Raw genomic sequence first — 15,221 nt, forward strand, 5'->3', positions numbered from 1 at the left:
AAGGTCAAGTGTGAAATGGATTCCAACAAACTTACGATGGAAACAATGATTGAAAAAGAGGTTGAAGATCGGAAGTCGGGCGAGTCCGAAATATGGGACAAGCTTGGGCAAATGGGAAAGGACGTGCTAAACCAAGTGGAAGAGGAACTTGCCAAAAGTGAAAAGAAAAATGATGAGTTGAGTCAGAAGCTATCGAAGCTCGAAACTGACAGCCACACAAATATTTGCTGTACCGTACATCCGCTTGCCAAAAGTGAAAAGAAAAATGATGAGTTGAGTCAGAAGCTATCGAAGCTCGAAACTGACAGCCACACAAATATTCAGGGCCTCAAGAATACAATAGAAAAAGAGTCGGAAGCACGCGAGTCTCTGGGTAATCTCCTCAATGACAACATGACGAACAAAGTGGCAGCCTGCCAATCACAAATCCAAGATCTGGAGCAACTTCTGAATCTAGAAAATGAAAAGCGCAAAAGCGAAGCCGATGCTCTCAAATCCAAAATGGATCAAGAAAAAGCGCAACTTCAGGAGTATATCAACAAGGATAGTGCTGAGATGAAAGAAAAACTCGAACAGGAAAGTGAGGCCTTGAGACGACGGTTTGAGGACGAGAACCAAGCCATGAAAAACAAACTAGAAAATGACAATGAAGAGAGACGTAAAGACAATGACAACCTCAAAAAACAACTTGAAGAGGAGAACAAGCTCCTTCTGTCCAAATTAGAGGAGGAAAGCCAACTTATGACGGAAAAGTTGTCCAAACAAGGTGACGACGTCCTAGACAGGATTGAGAAGGAAAATAGTGCCCGAAAAGCCGAATCACTCAAGATTCAGGAGAGCCTTGACAAGGACAAGCAAGACCTGAAACAATCCATGGCCCGAGAAGCAGAGGATTTGAGAAACAAATTGGAGGCTGATAAAGTTGCCTTGGCAGCAAAAATGGAGGATGAAGCCAAAGTGCTCAAAGAAAAACTCGAGCGAGAAAAGGAGGAGTCCAGGAAGGAACAAGAGAGACTCCAACAAGAATTGAGCAAAGGAACCGAAAGTCTGGCTGACAAACTCCAACGCGAAAACGAGGTCATTCAAAGCAAGTTGGTCCGTGATGCCGAAGAGCGGAAGAAACGTGAGGAACAAATGAAGGAGGAAATGGAGAGGCAAAAAGAGGGCAGCAAAAATGAATTCATTGAACTCTTTGAGCGCATGAAACACGAACTGGACGATTGCAAACGTGACAATGAAGAGCTATCAAAATTAATCGCCAATGAGAATGAAAAGCGAAGAAAAGAGGCCGAACTTCTCAAAACTAGGATGGAGAAAGAACGCCAAGAACTCAAGGACTACATCGAACAAGATAATCAGAATCTCAAGGACTTAGTCAACCAAGAGGCCCAAGATCTCCTCAAAAAACTCGAGGATGAAACCAAGCAAGTCAAGGCCAAACTAGACGAAGACAACTTCAAGCAACGGGAAGAGGCCAATCAACTCAAATCCGCCTTGGACAAGGAACGAGAGCTTCTGGCTGACAAATTGGCCAAGGTGGATGCTGATCTCCAAAGGCGAATCCAAGAGGAATCTCAACAAATTGCCGGAAAGTTCGGCAAGGACAGCGCCGAGCTGAGGGAGCAAACTACGAAGCTGAGAGAAAGGCTCGAGAGAGAAAAGGCCGACCTTGAAAAGCGACTCCAAGATGAGAACAACGATCTCCACAACAAGCTTTTGGAAGAGTCCGAGCGTCTCGAGAAGAAGAAGGCCGATTTGGAGAAGAAACTTGCTGATGAGCGGAACACACTTGCCTCAAAAATGGAAGAGGATGCTCGGCAACATCTACAGGAACGCCAAAGTATGGAGGATAAATTCTCTGCCCAAGAGGCTCAGAAGAACGAGATTCTGCAGTTGTACGAAAAGATGAAGACCGAGAATGACGCCCGGAAACGCGAAAACGATGAATTGAGGAACCTTATCAACAAAGAAAAGGATGAATTGAGCGTTTCGTTTTCTCGCGGAACCTCGCAAGTTCGCGATATCCTGGACAAGGAAATGGCCAACCATCAAAAGCAATTGGAGCAACGGGGTATGGAATTGGAAGTAGTTCAAAAAGAAGTGGAACGACTCAAGAACGACGAAGATCGAGAAATGGTGGTCTTGAGAGAGACCATTTCCAAAATGGAGCGTTTGCTCAATCTCCCATTATCTGTGTACTTTAACGCCATCCGAGAAGGCCCGTACATCGGAGGAGGCGAGGAGTTCTTGACCTTCACCGAGTGCACCATCAACGCAGGGAGTGCCATGGACCCCAAATCCGGCATATTCACCGCTCCAGTCACCGGAGCCTACCTCCTCTCAGTTCACGTGTGTTCCCACGATATGAAAAAGGTTCTGATCGCCATCAAACGGAATGGAACCGAAATTGGAAGTCTCTACGATCAGAACCACGTCGATAACCACAAAAACTCCATGGTTGGCCAGACTGTGATCACGGACCTGGTCCAAGGCGACAAAGTCCAATTGTATATGTACACATTTACCGGACTCTTGGACAAGCCGGCCAACCATATGACCCAGTTCTGTGGAATCCTCATGAAGCCATGCGGAACCTTAATGTCCACGGGGATGGCCGATCCCGTTGGACAAGTGACCAGTCCAGCCAGACCTCGTCGAAGGCTCATCATGTCCACTGAGCAGGACAAAAAGAAAACACCGGCAACACGCTCGCAGTTGTAAAACCGATGTCTTTGTAGTTCTAAATCAAAGGATATCTGTGCAATATGAAAAGACTCGACAATTTATTTATATTTCTCAACCTCTGTTCGTTTTTACCATGGAATACTTGTTATTGACCATTAAATTTGTATCTGAGCCGACGTCAAAAGTCATTTCCCCTTCTCAAAAGGATTGTCTGATTTGAGGTCCATCGATCCAAGGGTGTGATTCACAAGCCGATGATGAGCTTCATCGGCTCGGATGGCCAAAATGACTTCCCGCATCTTGGCGTCTTCGGGCAATCTCCAATACTTGATGGCCAACTCCGGGGCTGGCAAGGTCTTCCACATGGGCAATCGTCCTGCGTCGATTTCTTCCAGGATGTGAGTGTAAGTGACCACTGCTTGCTCTTCCAAATACCCAACAAACCTATCCGGAACCCGAAAAAGGTGATGATAGCCCTCTTCATATTTCTCCCTAGATTTGTTACCCCTACCTGTGGCAAAAATTGGGTGACAGCATGTAAGCGAATGAGAACGTAAATGTGAACAGCCATTGAGTCAGGATCACGGTGCCCCGGAAAATGGGCCCGGGTCTTCGGAGTTGCATGAAGGTCATCAGATGCATCCTTTCATTCTCCGCTTCTTCCAGGAGAGTGTGGATCCATCCATGATCACGTTGCATTCGTCGCAACGAATGGAGATGGCGGATCATAGCGGCCGCAAATCCGGGCACACCTACAATCAAAAGGTGTAATCAAGCATGGACCTCAAAAAAAAATTTTTAGACTTCCAACGAGCATCCCGTCAAAATCGGCTCACTCTGAACTTGAGCAATTCCAAGTTCTTGTTCACAATATATGAGTTATAGATGAGTTTAGATCATTTCAATTACATGCCAGTCACGTTTATACAATTTTTAGTAAAGTGGTTAGTTCAAGGTCAAATCGTGAAAAGCTTATGTACGTAATCCAGAGTGGGCCGAAAATTCAAATCTTATTCAATGCTTGTTACATAACTATGGCCGTTCTTCTGAGTTCCCTAAACCAGATTTTGGGCTCCAATTTGGTCAAGTTCGTTTCTTTAGCCAGATCTTTTGATCGTATGATGTAGAGTGAAGTGAACAGTTTAGGCTAGGCGATATCACATTTTATCATCTGATAAAAGTCCATTGATCCAGTTGTCCGTGACCAAGCTCAACTTACCCGCCACTGTTTCCAAGAAAATACACCGAATCAGAATGGACCGCTCATCCAGCATCTTGAAATGATTGCCAATGGTGTATCCAGAGGCCAGATCAAATGACTTTCTCAACAGCATCACACAATAGTAAGCCGCCTTATCCGACACGCCGTCTGGACTTCGATGTGTAATTTCCACGGATTTAACCTCCTTGTCCGACCAAATTGGATGCGGCAAGAGATAATCCTGGTCGTTCTTCTCTTTGGCATCGTGCATCAGTTTATTGGTCACTTCTGTAGCCAGAACCTTGACGATCCTCGGTTTTTCCACCTCGCTTATTTCTCCTGCAGGTTTTTTAAAGTGATCCAAGGGCTTGGTCGCGGAATCCTTATACTTCTCAAAGGCCTTTTCATCGAACTCCTTCTGGAACTGAATGGCGCACAGGGAAAGGGACCTGGACAAGGACGGCGAGACATGTCCAACGAGGCCATGGAATCCAATCCGACCCAAGGCACAAGTACTCGATGAAGTGCACAATCTAACAAACAACATCGTACGGACCAACTAATCCGTATGTTTCTACTGAGAAGCTTGTTCGCTGACTAGTGGACTAGTGGAAGAAACACACACACAGAGAGAACTGTACCGAACTGTACCTAGATAGCTAGCACGGAGGGCTATCTTCAACTGTATGTTCCTGTGTTTTGGCAATGAATGATGCAAGTGCCCTCGTTTTTGCGATAAAGTGAGGATGTATGTAGGCAATCACAGTGGCAAAATCTGGCACCTGGGAAGCCCTCGGAGTCGAGGTGACTTCTGATTTTGTGACGTATTATATGATCCAGAATTCACCAATTCCACTTGCCCTGTTCCAAGAAAGACAAGCAAGCACGCCCAGAGGGCAGATCAGGCGCGGACTTTCTGTTTGCCCTTGGAATGCCCTCAACTTGCCTCAGTTCAGTTGGAAAGAGGGATTTGATTGCTGCGTGAGGGTGCACGTTATTCTCCACCGATTAGTTGGCGGCCCGACGTTTTTAAACTTAACCTAACCTATTAAAACCTAACTTTACCTAATCTAACCTAACCCAACCTATCCTAAAACGATATCAATGACCCATAAAGTCTGAATCTAAACCTTGAAACATTTGGCCGCAAATTGAAAAAAGTCGGCCCGCCAACTATTCGGTGGAGGATAACGTTTATCCTGCTTGAGTCAAACCCGTGATATCCCTGCCATCGAGATGTTGGGGTCAAGGAGGGAGGGTGAAACATTTCTGTTGCTAGTTTCAGTTGAACTACTTGTAGTACATACGTTTCTGCCACCCCTCCGATACATTTCACTTGGGATACTTGGGAACTAGATTAAAGATTGACGAAGAAAGAGCCCCCAAACATCGAGGATGGCCTTTAAGCTCGGTTTTTATACATACTCGTATCTATGTACCGCTAGAATTTGCTTCATGTGCAATTTTGCAATCGGTTCTCCAATCGAAACCAGCAACTAGGCGTTCTTGGCACAATAGTACATGCGAAATATACGAAATCAAGAAAATTTTTACACCGGACAAATTTCAATGGATGGAAATATGTATTCACTGTGTCATGATCGAGGGTGGTTGTAAAGTTTTATTTGATGTAAAAATTATCATAACTCAAAATTAAAATATCATGTTTCCTGATTTAGGTTTGTAAGATTAAGGCATAATTTTCAAACTTTTTAGTTGACTTTTGGGATTAAGGGATGAAGATTTTTGACAAGAATGCTACAACTTGTTAGAAAATCCTTGATTTATTGAGACCCCCGATATCTCATGGAGAAACAATTGGATTAGAGGTCGGGCTTCCCAAGAGAACGAATGGAAGAACTTCCCGAGTCTTATCTTGTCCCAACCTAGAAACTAGAGGCTTGAGACAAATATTTGTTTCCTGTACAATTTCAATCAAAATAAATGTGGAGAAAACACGTAGCACAGTTTGGCATATGTGTACATTTTTACTCCGATTATTGCCCAAGCGCTGAGCTAAACTATGACAACTTTATTTTGGATTTGGGGGTACCAATTTTGGTGTGTAAGCTAGATGCGTAATTGTATTAAAACTCTTTACGTTGTGGCATATCACTAAGGTTTCGTGATTACAATTTGATTTTGAATCCGTCTATATGTTGTGTGGCAGTTTAAGGCACTAAAGTCTCAGTGTACTTGAGTTTTTCACTCGATTTTGATGAAACTGGCCTGAAAAAAAATCTATACCCTCTCTACGGACTGCGAGATAGTAGTTAAACAAACTCTAGCGGCCAAAAAAGGAAAAAGAGCGTTAGTAGGTGAAAAAAGCCAGATCTAGTGATCTAACCTACGATTTATTAAGCATCTGTAATACATATTTCAGAAGTATTTAAGAATAGTTTCCCTCTGTTTATATATATCAAGGTACATACACTCAGCCTTGTCGTGCACAAAGAAAGAATTGGAATGAAGTATGTTTGGCTGGGGGTGACCTGGTTCTGTCTGGTTTGCTGGGGTGCTACTTGATTCGACGGAGTTCGTCTGCAAATCAGAGGTTGCGGGTCTACCTAGGATGCATCGGTAGGGAAGAACGGGAAGAACCATGACTTTTTTTGCTTTATTCAAAACTTTTGAAATCATGTGAAGACAGACACAAACAAAAGTGATTAAACTTCTTATGAATGATTTGAGTTTATGCGAGATTGTAAAATAAGAGTGATGAGTAGAGACTTTTTTAGGGAGGAGTTGAAGTATCTTGTCATATTGGGGCATTTTAAAACATTCAGGTTGTTTTGACCAAATTTCCGAAAATATAACAGTTTCGGGGTCTAATAATGCCAGAATTAGACATTTTTCTGTCAAATTTTTTTACCAAAGAACCTCAATAATGCATCTTGGTATATATGTCGCAGTTTAATACTTCAACGAGTCATTTGTTACGTTCGTTTTTGCATAGGAAATTCAGCCCTTGCCTCCACCTGTGAGTTTTTTTGTTGCAATCCTGAACTAAACTTGTCAATGAACAAGGCTGTTCATGTAGTTCAACTCTACATTGCATTTATTCAAATCTTGGCTACGTTTTTTAGCAAGATAAAGTGCCAAATATGAAAACCACCCTTTTTCTAACTAGCCCTCAAAATAATTTAAAAAGGAGTGTTAATAGTTCAGCTTTAATAGTTGGCTTTAGTAAAGTTTGCAATACCCAATTTGCGGTTTTATAAGTATAACAATATAAAAGTGCAAAGAAAGTAATCCATTTATTACAGCCTCTTTTCAACACAACTGGCTTTTTAACTTCATTAAGTTATTGATATTTGACATGTTTATTAGATATTATCTAGTAACACTGTTTTGGCTCAATTGAAAATTAATCATAAAAACTCAGTTGTTTGATAGCTTGTTCAGAATTGAGCTTGCAAAGTTGGAAGACGGCACTCTTAACGCACTAACATCAATTGTTGTTGGCAGGGTTGTTAATTCTCTTTCTTTACAACGACGCAAGAACAAACGTTAGCAAAGGTTTTACTAACGCTTTCTTTTCTTTTTTTGCCGCGAGATGTCTCATTATGAAACAAGCAGTCCTTACTGGAAAGGACTCGGGGTCTGGACTCGCAAAAAATCATTTCTTTGTTTAGATTTCGTCAGCCAACGGGCTTTACTCCATGATGGATCCGTCATGAATTGACCATGTATAAAGCAGCCCTTAAATGATCATTTAACTAGCCATGTTTAACTTAGTAATAAACTTAATGCTTGAATTAAAACAACAAAATTAGCTTTCATTGTCTTCTTTAAAATGCTGAGTTTATTTTGAAAAATTTTGCTCAAATTCAGGTGATTGTTGATATAAATTTGTTGACCATACTTATCTGCAAGTTTTGGCCGGGACTAGTAATTACCCAATTGCAAGTAACGGAATTACAATAAGTCGTTCCTTTCCTCGAAAAGCAAATAACAATCCCAAATTACATCTCAAAAAGCTTCAATTGCAACCACCCCCTAAAATGCAAACAATATTTACTTATTCCTTTTCTCAACACCCATAGCACTAAGTATTTTTTAGGTATTTATTTTTGAAGCAACTGAAGGAAACTTTCCGCAAAATGGCCAAATGCTGAATCATTTGAATGACTAACAATAGCACCAACTAATTTGTTACAATGTAATCTGCATAGGGAAGATCAGGGCCTAAACTTTTGCTTGCTCTTAGCAAACATGGAAGGTGCTGCTTGCTACTTTGAATCTTGTTACATTTTAAATGCTTCTTACAAAGTTAACATCTCCTCAATTAAATTATGTTGCACTACAAGATCAGATTCAGCGCGAAGTATTTGGTTGTCAGGACATCCTCTGTGGCAATTCAGGGTGTCTTGCCCAATTTTACAACTTTCCACATTTCTTTGACTTACGGTACATGTTATTGCTAGGGAAGCTTCAAAGGTCCGAAAATTCTAATATTGCTTTGTAGTCATTGCATTTTGTGTTATTGTTGCATATATTTAATAACAATCATTTATCCTAATTGTTAGAGAAGATTAGACCCTTACAAGCTAAATGGCCCTACATGTACTTACAGGGTGGCCCAAAAGTCATGCGAAAGTTGTTGTAGGAGCCATATTTAAAACTTGGCGCCTATTCACATAACCTGCTTTTTGTTCAGTCTCTCTGCCCGGGTATGATTGACATTTCTTTACTTGTAGAGATTACCATAATATGGAAGACTTCTTGTCAATTTTTAATCAAATACAATGGCTAAGAGAGACGAAATCACGGTTTTGTGGATGCTGCATACAACTACTCCCAGAGCAACCGATCGGTCTCAGGGTTAAGTCAAGGACGACTTCACCACGATGACGTCGTCCTTGATCAAGTACAGTGGCCCCCAGACAGCGAGAAGACCAAGTAACGGTCTTGTCAACCCCGCCAAAGCACAAACATGTAACAAAGGTAAAGCACCCGGTGACCGTCATGTTCTTTGCTGTTGTTGAATCAACAGTAGGCATCTCCGCCTGTGTTTTACCTTGATGGTTTTTGGCTCACTATTACCAAATACATCCAAACCTTGCGGAAGATCATCATATCGTGGATGCTGGATTTTGTAACGGCTCACAATTGGGCCCAATACGTCTTGCAAAGAGACTCGGCACCCGCACACACGGCCCGTATCACTACAGAGTTTTTAGAACGTCATGGAATCAATTTTTGCCCCAAATCACCTTTGCACCCATTCAGCCCCCCTCTTAATTCGCTCGACTATAGCATTTGCAGTGTTCTACAGAGCACGGCCTCAGCCAAACGTGTTGCAAATTTGAACAAGGTAAGGCCCAGGGTTGGGCACCACTGGCACCAGTGGCACCAGCTGGACGGTTTCTACTTGAGGAAGGTGTGCGCATGGCTCTGTGATCGTCTTATTCGTTGCGTGGCCGCAAATGGTGACTTCTTTGAATAAAAGAGGAGCAAAATTGCCAGATCTAGCTGTGTTATGACTACAACTATATATCGTTAAAAGTCTATCAAAAGATTTATCAGAAAATAAATCAATTTTTAGTTTCGAGGTTGCTATTTTTGCACAACTTTTGGAATGAAGTGGAATCCTGTAATGAAGAATTACTTATTTTACCTTACAATTTCGCAATAAACTGTAATCTATTTATCATATACTATAGACTCTATTCCCTTTATCTTTGCCATTAATGTTGCCTATTGGTCTACTTCCCAAAATCTAAATTTGTAACGTCTTGGCCTATCTGGTGAACTCGTTTTGACATTAACCAGGGTAACCATACGACTTCAAAACTCTAATGATCATAACCAAACACTGAAATTACTTGAATGCACACAGAAAACATTTTGCCATTGTTTTGTCTTTGCCAAGGCGCCAACTGCTGGAGTAGTTGTGAATACACAACTTACAACAACCATCAGCACAATGGATCGTCTCAGATTCTAATATAAAAAGGTCCCTTTAGTTTTTTCAAGTTTACTTTTTCTAAGCTCTTGCACTTGCAATATTCATTTTTCGAGTTAGATTTTAACAATGTCAGACATACCAAATAGCACATAGGTCAGATATCGCCACTTTGCAGTATGTAATGGAAGTCAAAATTTGTATCAGTAAGATATCCTTTCCCACTTCCTCGGATGTTGTTTGACAGGGCATGATCAAAGGTTGAACAAGAAAAAAAGAACCAGCTTGAAACTATGGGTCCTTTATCTGAAATACTGTACTGGTTTACCCAATTCTGCTATCAAAATTTTAGAACAATAGAATGATAAGAGATATCCAACCCCACAATAAGTAGTTTAAATCAAAATGTGGGTAGCAATGCATAAATGCATATATGAAGGCGTTGATCCAGTAGCAGGATTTAAGTCAGACTTGGACGAGTTTTTGACTAAAATTCCCAATCAACCTTATATTCAAGGATTATCCAGATCAGCCAACTCCAATTCGTTGGTCGATCAAATAATATATATATACATGTAAATAAAAGTCAAGTAAAATGAATAATCTTCTCGTCTTGAACTGCTGGGATTCCAATCCCGGTAGCGGTAAGGAAGTCCGCAGATGAATGTAATGTAACTTGCTGCTAAATCTGCAAAAGGTAAAATGGCAAATAATTAAACAGCACCCACGGCCCCTTCTCCTTTCCTAGCCCTGCTTCCATTTTTTCCTGCACTTTTTATCCTTAATTGGTGCTTCCTCTTTTCTATTTGTTCCCTTAGCTTCCTTAGGTTTCAGTACAAGCTACAAATTTTGAGTTGTTGATTACTGACCAAGGGCCGAAAAACTGTCCTCTGGATTCCAGTTTAAGATCGTCACAATTAAATGAAATGTAGCGACAAAAGGAGAGTCGTACAGTACGAGTAACACACCCATTAAGGGCATTTGTGACCATGAAGCAAGGCCAAAAGAAATGATTAATTTTTTGTGGACTTCCTTTCCGTCATGGTAATGAAATTCTCTGGTGGTCAAGGCGAAAAACTGATTTATTTTACGGAAAATATTTGATCCACCAACGAATTAGAGTTGGCGATTGCACATTCTCGGTGCCCTACATTCCTGCTCTGAAGGCTCTTGAGAAGGGTCATTGTGCTTTAATTCTTTAAAATACCATTTAAAAAAAAATGATCTTATCAAGCAAATACGTTTCCTAATTTTCGTGGACAGCTGGTGCCTTAACAACTTTGAAACAAAACCCGAACTCGAAATTGTTTTGGTCGATCCACTGACACTTGGTTAATCCCACAATGTCCCATCAAGCTCTCCCATTTTTGTTCACTAAGTTCCAGATTGGCGATGCAGTGATACTCGATCAAAACAAACATCAAGTAGACCTTTTTGTAAACAAACAAGAGATGCAAAAATGACCTCTTATCGCCCACTGATTGCCCTGAAGGTTGCTATTTGTCATCCAGAGAACAACAAAGTTGATAACTGCGTAAAGTGGGCCGTACGATATAAAAGTCCACGGTCGTAGACATGCATCTGAGCAATTCATTATGAAGCTCCTGCGAGCTTTGCTGCTTTTGAGCGTGGTCTCTTTGGCCTGGTCTTCAATCTTTCCCGAGGGAGAAACGGAAGAGCAATGGAACCAAAGAATCCAGGCCAAGATTGACAAGAACCGCAAGAGTAACGTCCAAGTAAAGGTGACCTTACCTGAGCATCTTCAAGGCTTGAAGAATCTGAAGCTTCAAGTGAACAACACGAAAGCAAGTTTTCCATTGGGTAAGATCAATCATTGACATATCCAGAGATCAAAAAGGATTATTCTGACAGGTTTACGGTCAGCACAGAGGTCCAAAAATGTAGCCTCTTATAGTTATGACGAATTATAATGTAAAAAAAATATCTGTTCAAGAGCGCACTTTGTTTTGCCTTCCCTATATTTCGAAAGCGCAGTATGACTTTTAATACCTACGATATATATTTAGGTACTGCCTTGGTGGCTGATCGGATCGCTGAGTGTTGGAACAATGGGGATGATAATGCTTACTGCTCATTTGCTCGGGATAATTTCAACTTTGCTGTGGATGAATATGCCATGAAATGGCGAGAATGGGAGCCGCAATACAATAACTTTAACACTTATAGCGTCGATAACATGTTTAAATGGCTGGAGGCCAAAGGTTGGGGTATTCGTGCACATTGTCTTTTTTGGGACGTGGATGATTATACGCATTACCCGGATTGGGTCCATGGACTTCGAGGACAAGAAATGATCGATGCCATCCATCACCGAATTGAAACAGCTGTTCCTTATTTCAAGGTAAAGCCATAAAGTTGCACAAAATGAGAAACCATAATCCTCTACTGACGATAATTGCCTTATTCAGGGAAGGGTGGAACATTGGGACGTGAATAACGAAATGTTGCACGGAAACTTCTTTGCCGAAGCGACTTATGATCCTAACATCCGTGTCAAAATGTTCCAATGGCTTGAGCAGCAAGACTCGCAGCCTTCCAGATTTGTCAATGATTATAGCGTTGTTCTCTACGAGACCGATCAGTAAGTAGTGAGGTAATTTGGCTTGACGTGACAGAATTTCATTACGTGCGGCAAAGACATGACATTGATCGCGAGGTAGTCACTTGGGATGTTGAGTCTCGATACACCATACTTTTTCCACACTCTCTATCATTAATCCTATGAAGGTATCGTTGACGAACGATCGGGAAAAGGTCATTTCAATGGCACAAGTCAGGGATTATTTGGCCGTCAGAGGTCGCGCAGGGGGAGAGTACCAACGTAGAAACCCAAGATGAGACAATGATCAGCTCGCGAAAACCCCAGACTCGGAAATTGTTTGGCAACAGTTATAGTTTGATCTACAAGAAGCTAGGTTGCCAGTTTAAAAAAACTGAGCATTAAACCAGCTACAAGGAGAGCAAAAAGGCAACTAATTTGAAAATTGTGTTCTCTAATTCTCTGGTAGACCTGAAGAAACCATTAGCAGATTGCTTGAAGTTATTAATGCCTATGTAAAGCTTTCCATCAATATCAAGTTCAAGTGGACTTGGACAGTAGGCTTCATAACATGAGAAAAGGAGCGCGAGACATGGCTAAGTGCCCGTGTTAGCCGTTTTGTTCTTCCAGCAATTGCAGTTCTAAGCCATGCAGCATTGAGCTTTGTTGGAACATCTCCTACCTAGCTCACCCTGGTGTCAAACCTCAGAACGTGATCTCGACGTCTACCATTGTTGTTCATGAGCACCTAAAATGGACAGCATAAGGGATAGTCATCTGAAAAGTTTAACGAAAATGAAGGATGAAAATGACTCTTCCGTCAGGTACATCAACCAGATCCGCGATTTCCTCGACAAAGGAACTCCAGTTAATGGGATTGGTTTCCAATCGCACTTGGGTCCGGATCCAATTGATTTGGGTAAGGCTGAGGACACCTTCGATAGGATGTGGAACGAGTTTCATCTTCCCATGTGGATCACAGAGTTCGATTGGCAAGGCACTGGTAGTGGAAATCATGGCCAACATGCTTCAGAGCTCGTTAATTTTTACAACTTGGCCATGAGGTAATACAACCTTCCATTATGTTGTTATCATTAAGATTTTAATTTTTAAAAAATGCTTAGCCACGAGGGAATGGGCGGCATTATGATGTGGGGCTTTTGGGACCAAGCTCATTGGAGGCCTGATGCAGCCATTACCAATGGAAATGGTGTCACGCCCAATGAAGCGGGTTACGCCTATATGGACTTGTACCAGAACTCATATCGAACAAATGATGTATTTTCTACCATTAAGAGGACGGCCAATGAAATGGAATTCAAATTCCGTGGATTCCGAGGAGAATACGAGTTCACTTTGGTCAATGAACAGGGACGATCGGTTCATAAATTTGACGAAACTTTTATTGTTGAGCAAGATGTCGAAATTCAATACAACGTCGAAATATAAAAAAAGAAATGATTACATCCCGAACAATAAATTTGAATCAGCCTTAGACTGGTTTAGAAGCAAGTAATTGTTTTTGCCAAATATCCGTGAAAACATTTTAAGATTTTTGTAAGAAACTGCGGATAAGTAAACATGTTCATCCATATTTAAAAGTTGATCATCTTCCAGAGGCCTCAGAATATGATACTAAAACCTAGTCTTTAAAACATTCCGAACGTCTTTAAAGGTGTTTGAATGGTATTTCACTCATCTCTAAAGGTAAAAGCGTTTGAATTACGATTGGAATAGCTGTGAACGAACTATTTAAAGACTGACTTAAAGGGTTGAAATGTGGTCCCATGGGTACACTTTTGGAAGCCAAAACAAATGCAAATGAACCAAGAAAAGTCGATCTTTTTATTGAAAATTATTCTAAGAGAAATTGCGACAGGTTATTGCAAAAACACTTATTTGAAATTTTCGCAAATGTCATTGATAATTAATGATCAAACAGAAGACAAAATTTGATTGATTATGGCTCCATGCCTTGATTGTCCTTGTAAGGATGGCGGTGGACGAAGCGGAAAGTGCGGGTAAAGAATGGGAACGATTCAGTACATGTAGGTGAGAGAGCAGAATGACAAGTGTTCATTTGCTAGTCAGCTGAAAGGGAAAAAGGCTGTAATGGCAGAGAAAGCGTCGAACCTTAGGTATAGACTATTGGAGAGATAATCCAAGAATACTATAAGGGGAGGGCAACGCCGCCGGCATCAACAGCCTGTCGTTCGGCCGTCGCCAAGCGAGTTTGATGGAATGAAGATTGCAAAAATTCCTCAATGTGACGATCCCTAACGTCCGACAGAAGTGTCCTTAGGTGGCGCCCGAAAAGGCCATAGGATGCTAAAACCGTCTGCTCGAGGAGTAGTACGTCACGACAGGAGGGCAATTTTGAAATCTTCCGAATTGAACTTTGCCGTCCAGCTTGGACAGCAAAGCCTTCATGGCTTTGACTCCTGCCTCTGCCAGGCCGTTTGACTTAGGATGGTACGGGGAGGGCCCAAAACTCTCACAGAATTCAAGGAAGGGGCCACGAAACCGGGAGGCCCCTTGTCCGACTTAATCATCTCCGGTAGGCCCACATCAGTGAACCACCTCAAAAAAACATCCACAATTGTGTTGGTGGAGGTGGATCTCAACTTGGCCACGAACGGAAATCCTGAGTAGCAATCCACCATTACAAAAAATGTTGTTCCCTCCAAGTCAAATAAATCCACGGAGATGTGTTGCATGGGGAAACTGGCGACTGCAGCCGCCATGAGAAGAGGTTCTGCGGGCAGAGAAGGAAGGCGCAATTGGCAAATTTTGCAAGAATAGATGCACTGTTTAATTTCATGTGCCATTCCCGGCCAGAAATATAATTGCAAAGCAAGGTTCAAAGT

At 41.7% G+C, this 15,221-nt stretch overlaps 3 protein-coding genes across 3 annotated transcripts in view; 2 read left to right on the plus strand and 1 right to left on the minus strand.

The window, feature by feature from the left end:
- LOC131884213 (golgin subfamily A member 6-like protein 22) overlaps positions 1–2,861 on the plus strand; it is a 7,178-nt gene extending 4,317 nt beyond the window's left edge. The window contains exons 3-4 of the mRNA XM_059231913.1: positions 4–147; positions 244–2,861. Coding sequence (XP_059087896.1) covers positions 4–147; positions 244–2,721 — 2,622 coding nt within the window. The 3' untranslated portion in view covers positions 2,722–2,861. The remainder of the gene's footprint in view (positions 1–3; positions 148–243) is intronic.
- On the minus strand, positions 2,765–4,798 carry LOC131884214 (alternative oxidase, mitochondrial-like). The gene is made up of 3 exons (XM_059231914.1): positions 3,905–4,798; positions 3,197–3,437; positions 2,765–3,129 (listed from the first exon to the last, which is right to left on the minus strand). The coding sequence occupies exons 1-3, from the start codon at positions 4,431–4,433 to the stop codon at positions 2,871–2,873; spliced, it is 1,029 nt and encodes a 342-aa protein (XP_059087897.1). The 5' UTR covers positions 4,434–4,798; the 3' UTR covers positions 2,765–2,870.
- Positions 4,799–11,363: 6,565 nt separating this feature from the next.
- Positions 11,364–13,849, plus strand: LOC131883771 (anti-sigma-I factor RsgI6-like). The gene is made up of 5 exons (XM_059231329.1): positions 11,364–11,615; positions 11,822–12,156; positions 12,224–12,396; positions 13,179–13,418; positions 13,479–13,849. The coding sequence occupies exons 1-5, from the start codon at positions 11,390–11,392 to the stop codon at positions 13,801–13,803; spliced, it is 1,299 nt and encodes a 432-aa protein (XP_059087312.1). The 5' UTR covers positions 11,364–11,389; the 3' UTR covers positions 13,804–13,849.
- Positions 13,850–15,221: the final 1,372 nt, after the last annotated feature.

This window comes from Tigriopus californicus, chromosome 7, assembly GCF_007210705.1.
Source record: "Tigriopus californicus strain San Diego chromosome 7, Tcal_SD_v2.1, whole genome shotgun sequence".
Taxonomy (NCBI): domain Eukaryota; kingdom Metazoa; phylum Arthropoda; class Copepoda; order Harpacticoida; family Harpacticidae; genus Tigriopus; species Tigriopus californicus.

Excerpts from the sequence above, each read along its gene's own strand:
- LOC131884214 (XM_059231914.1), bottom strand. The coding sequence starts at position 4,433 with ATGTTGTTTGTTAGATTGTGCACTTCATCGAGTACTTGTGCCTTGGGT. Across the intron at positions 3,438-3,904 it reads TTTCTTGGAAACAGTGGCGG|GTGTGCCCGGATTTGCGGCC; the intron begins GTAAGTTGAGCT and ends TTTTGATTGTAG. Across the intron at positions 3,130-3,196 it reads TCACCCAATTTTTGCCACAG|GTTTGTTGGGTATTTGGAAG; the intron begins GTAGGGGTAACA and ends GGTTCCGGATAG.
- LOC131883771 (XM_059231329.1), top strand. The coding sequence starts at position 11,390 with ATGAAGCTCCTGCGAGCTTTGCTGCTTTTGAGCGTGGTCTCTTTGGCC. Across the intron at positions 11,616-11,821 it reads GAAAGCAAGTTTTCCATTGG|GTACTGCCTTGGTGGCTGAT; the intron begins GTAAGATCAATC and ends ATATATATTTAG. Across the intron at positions 12,397-13,178 it reads GTTCTCTACGAGACCGATCA|GTACATCAACCAGATCCGCG; the intron begins GTAAGTAGTGAG and ends CTCTTCCGTCAG.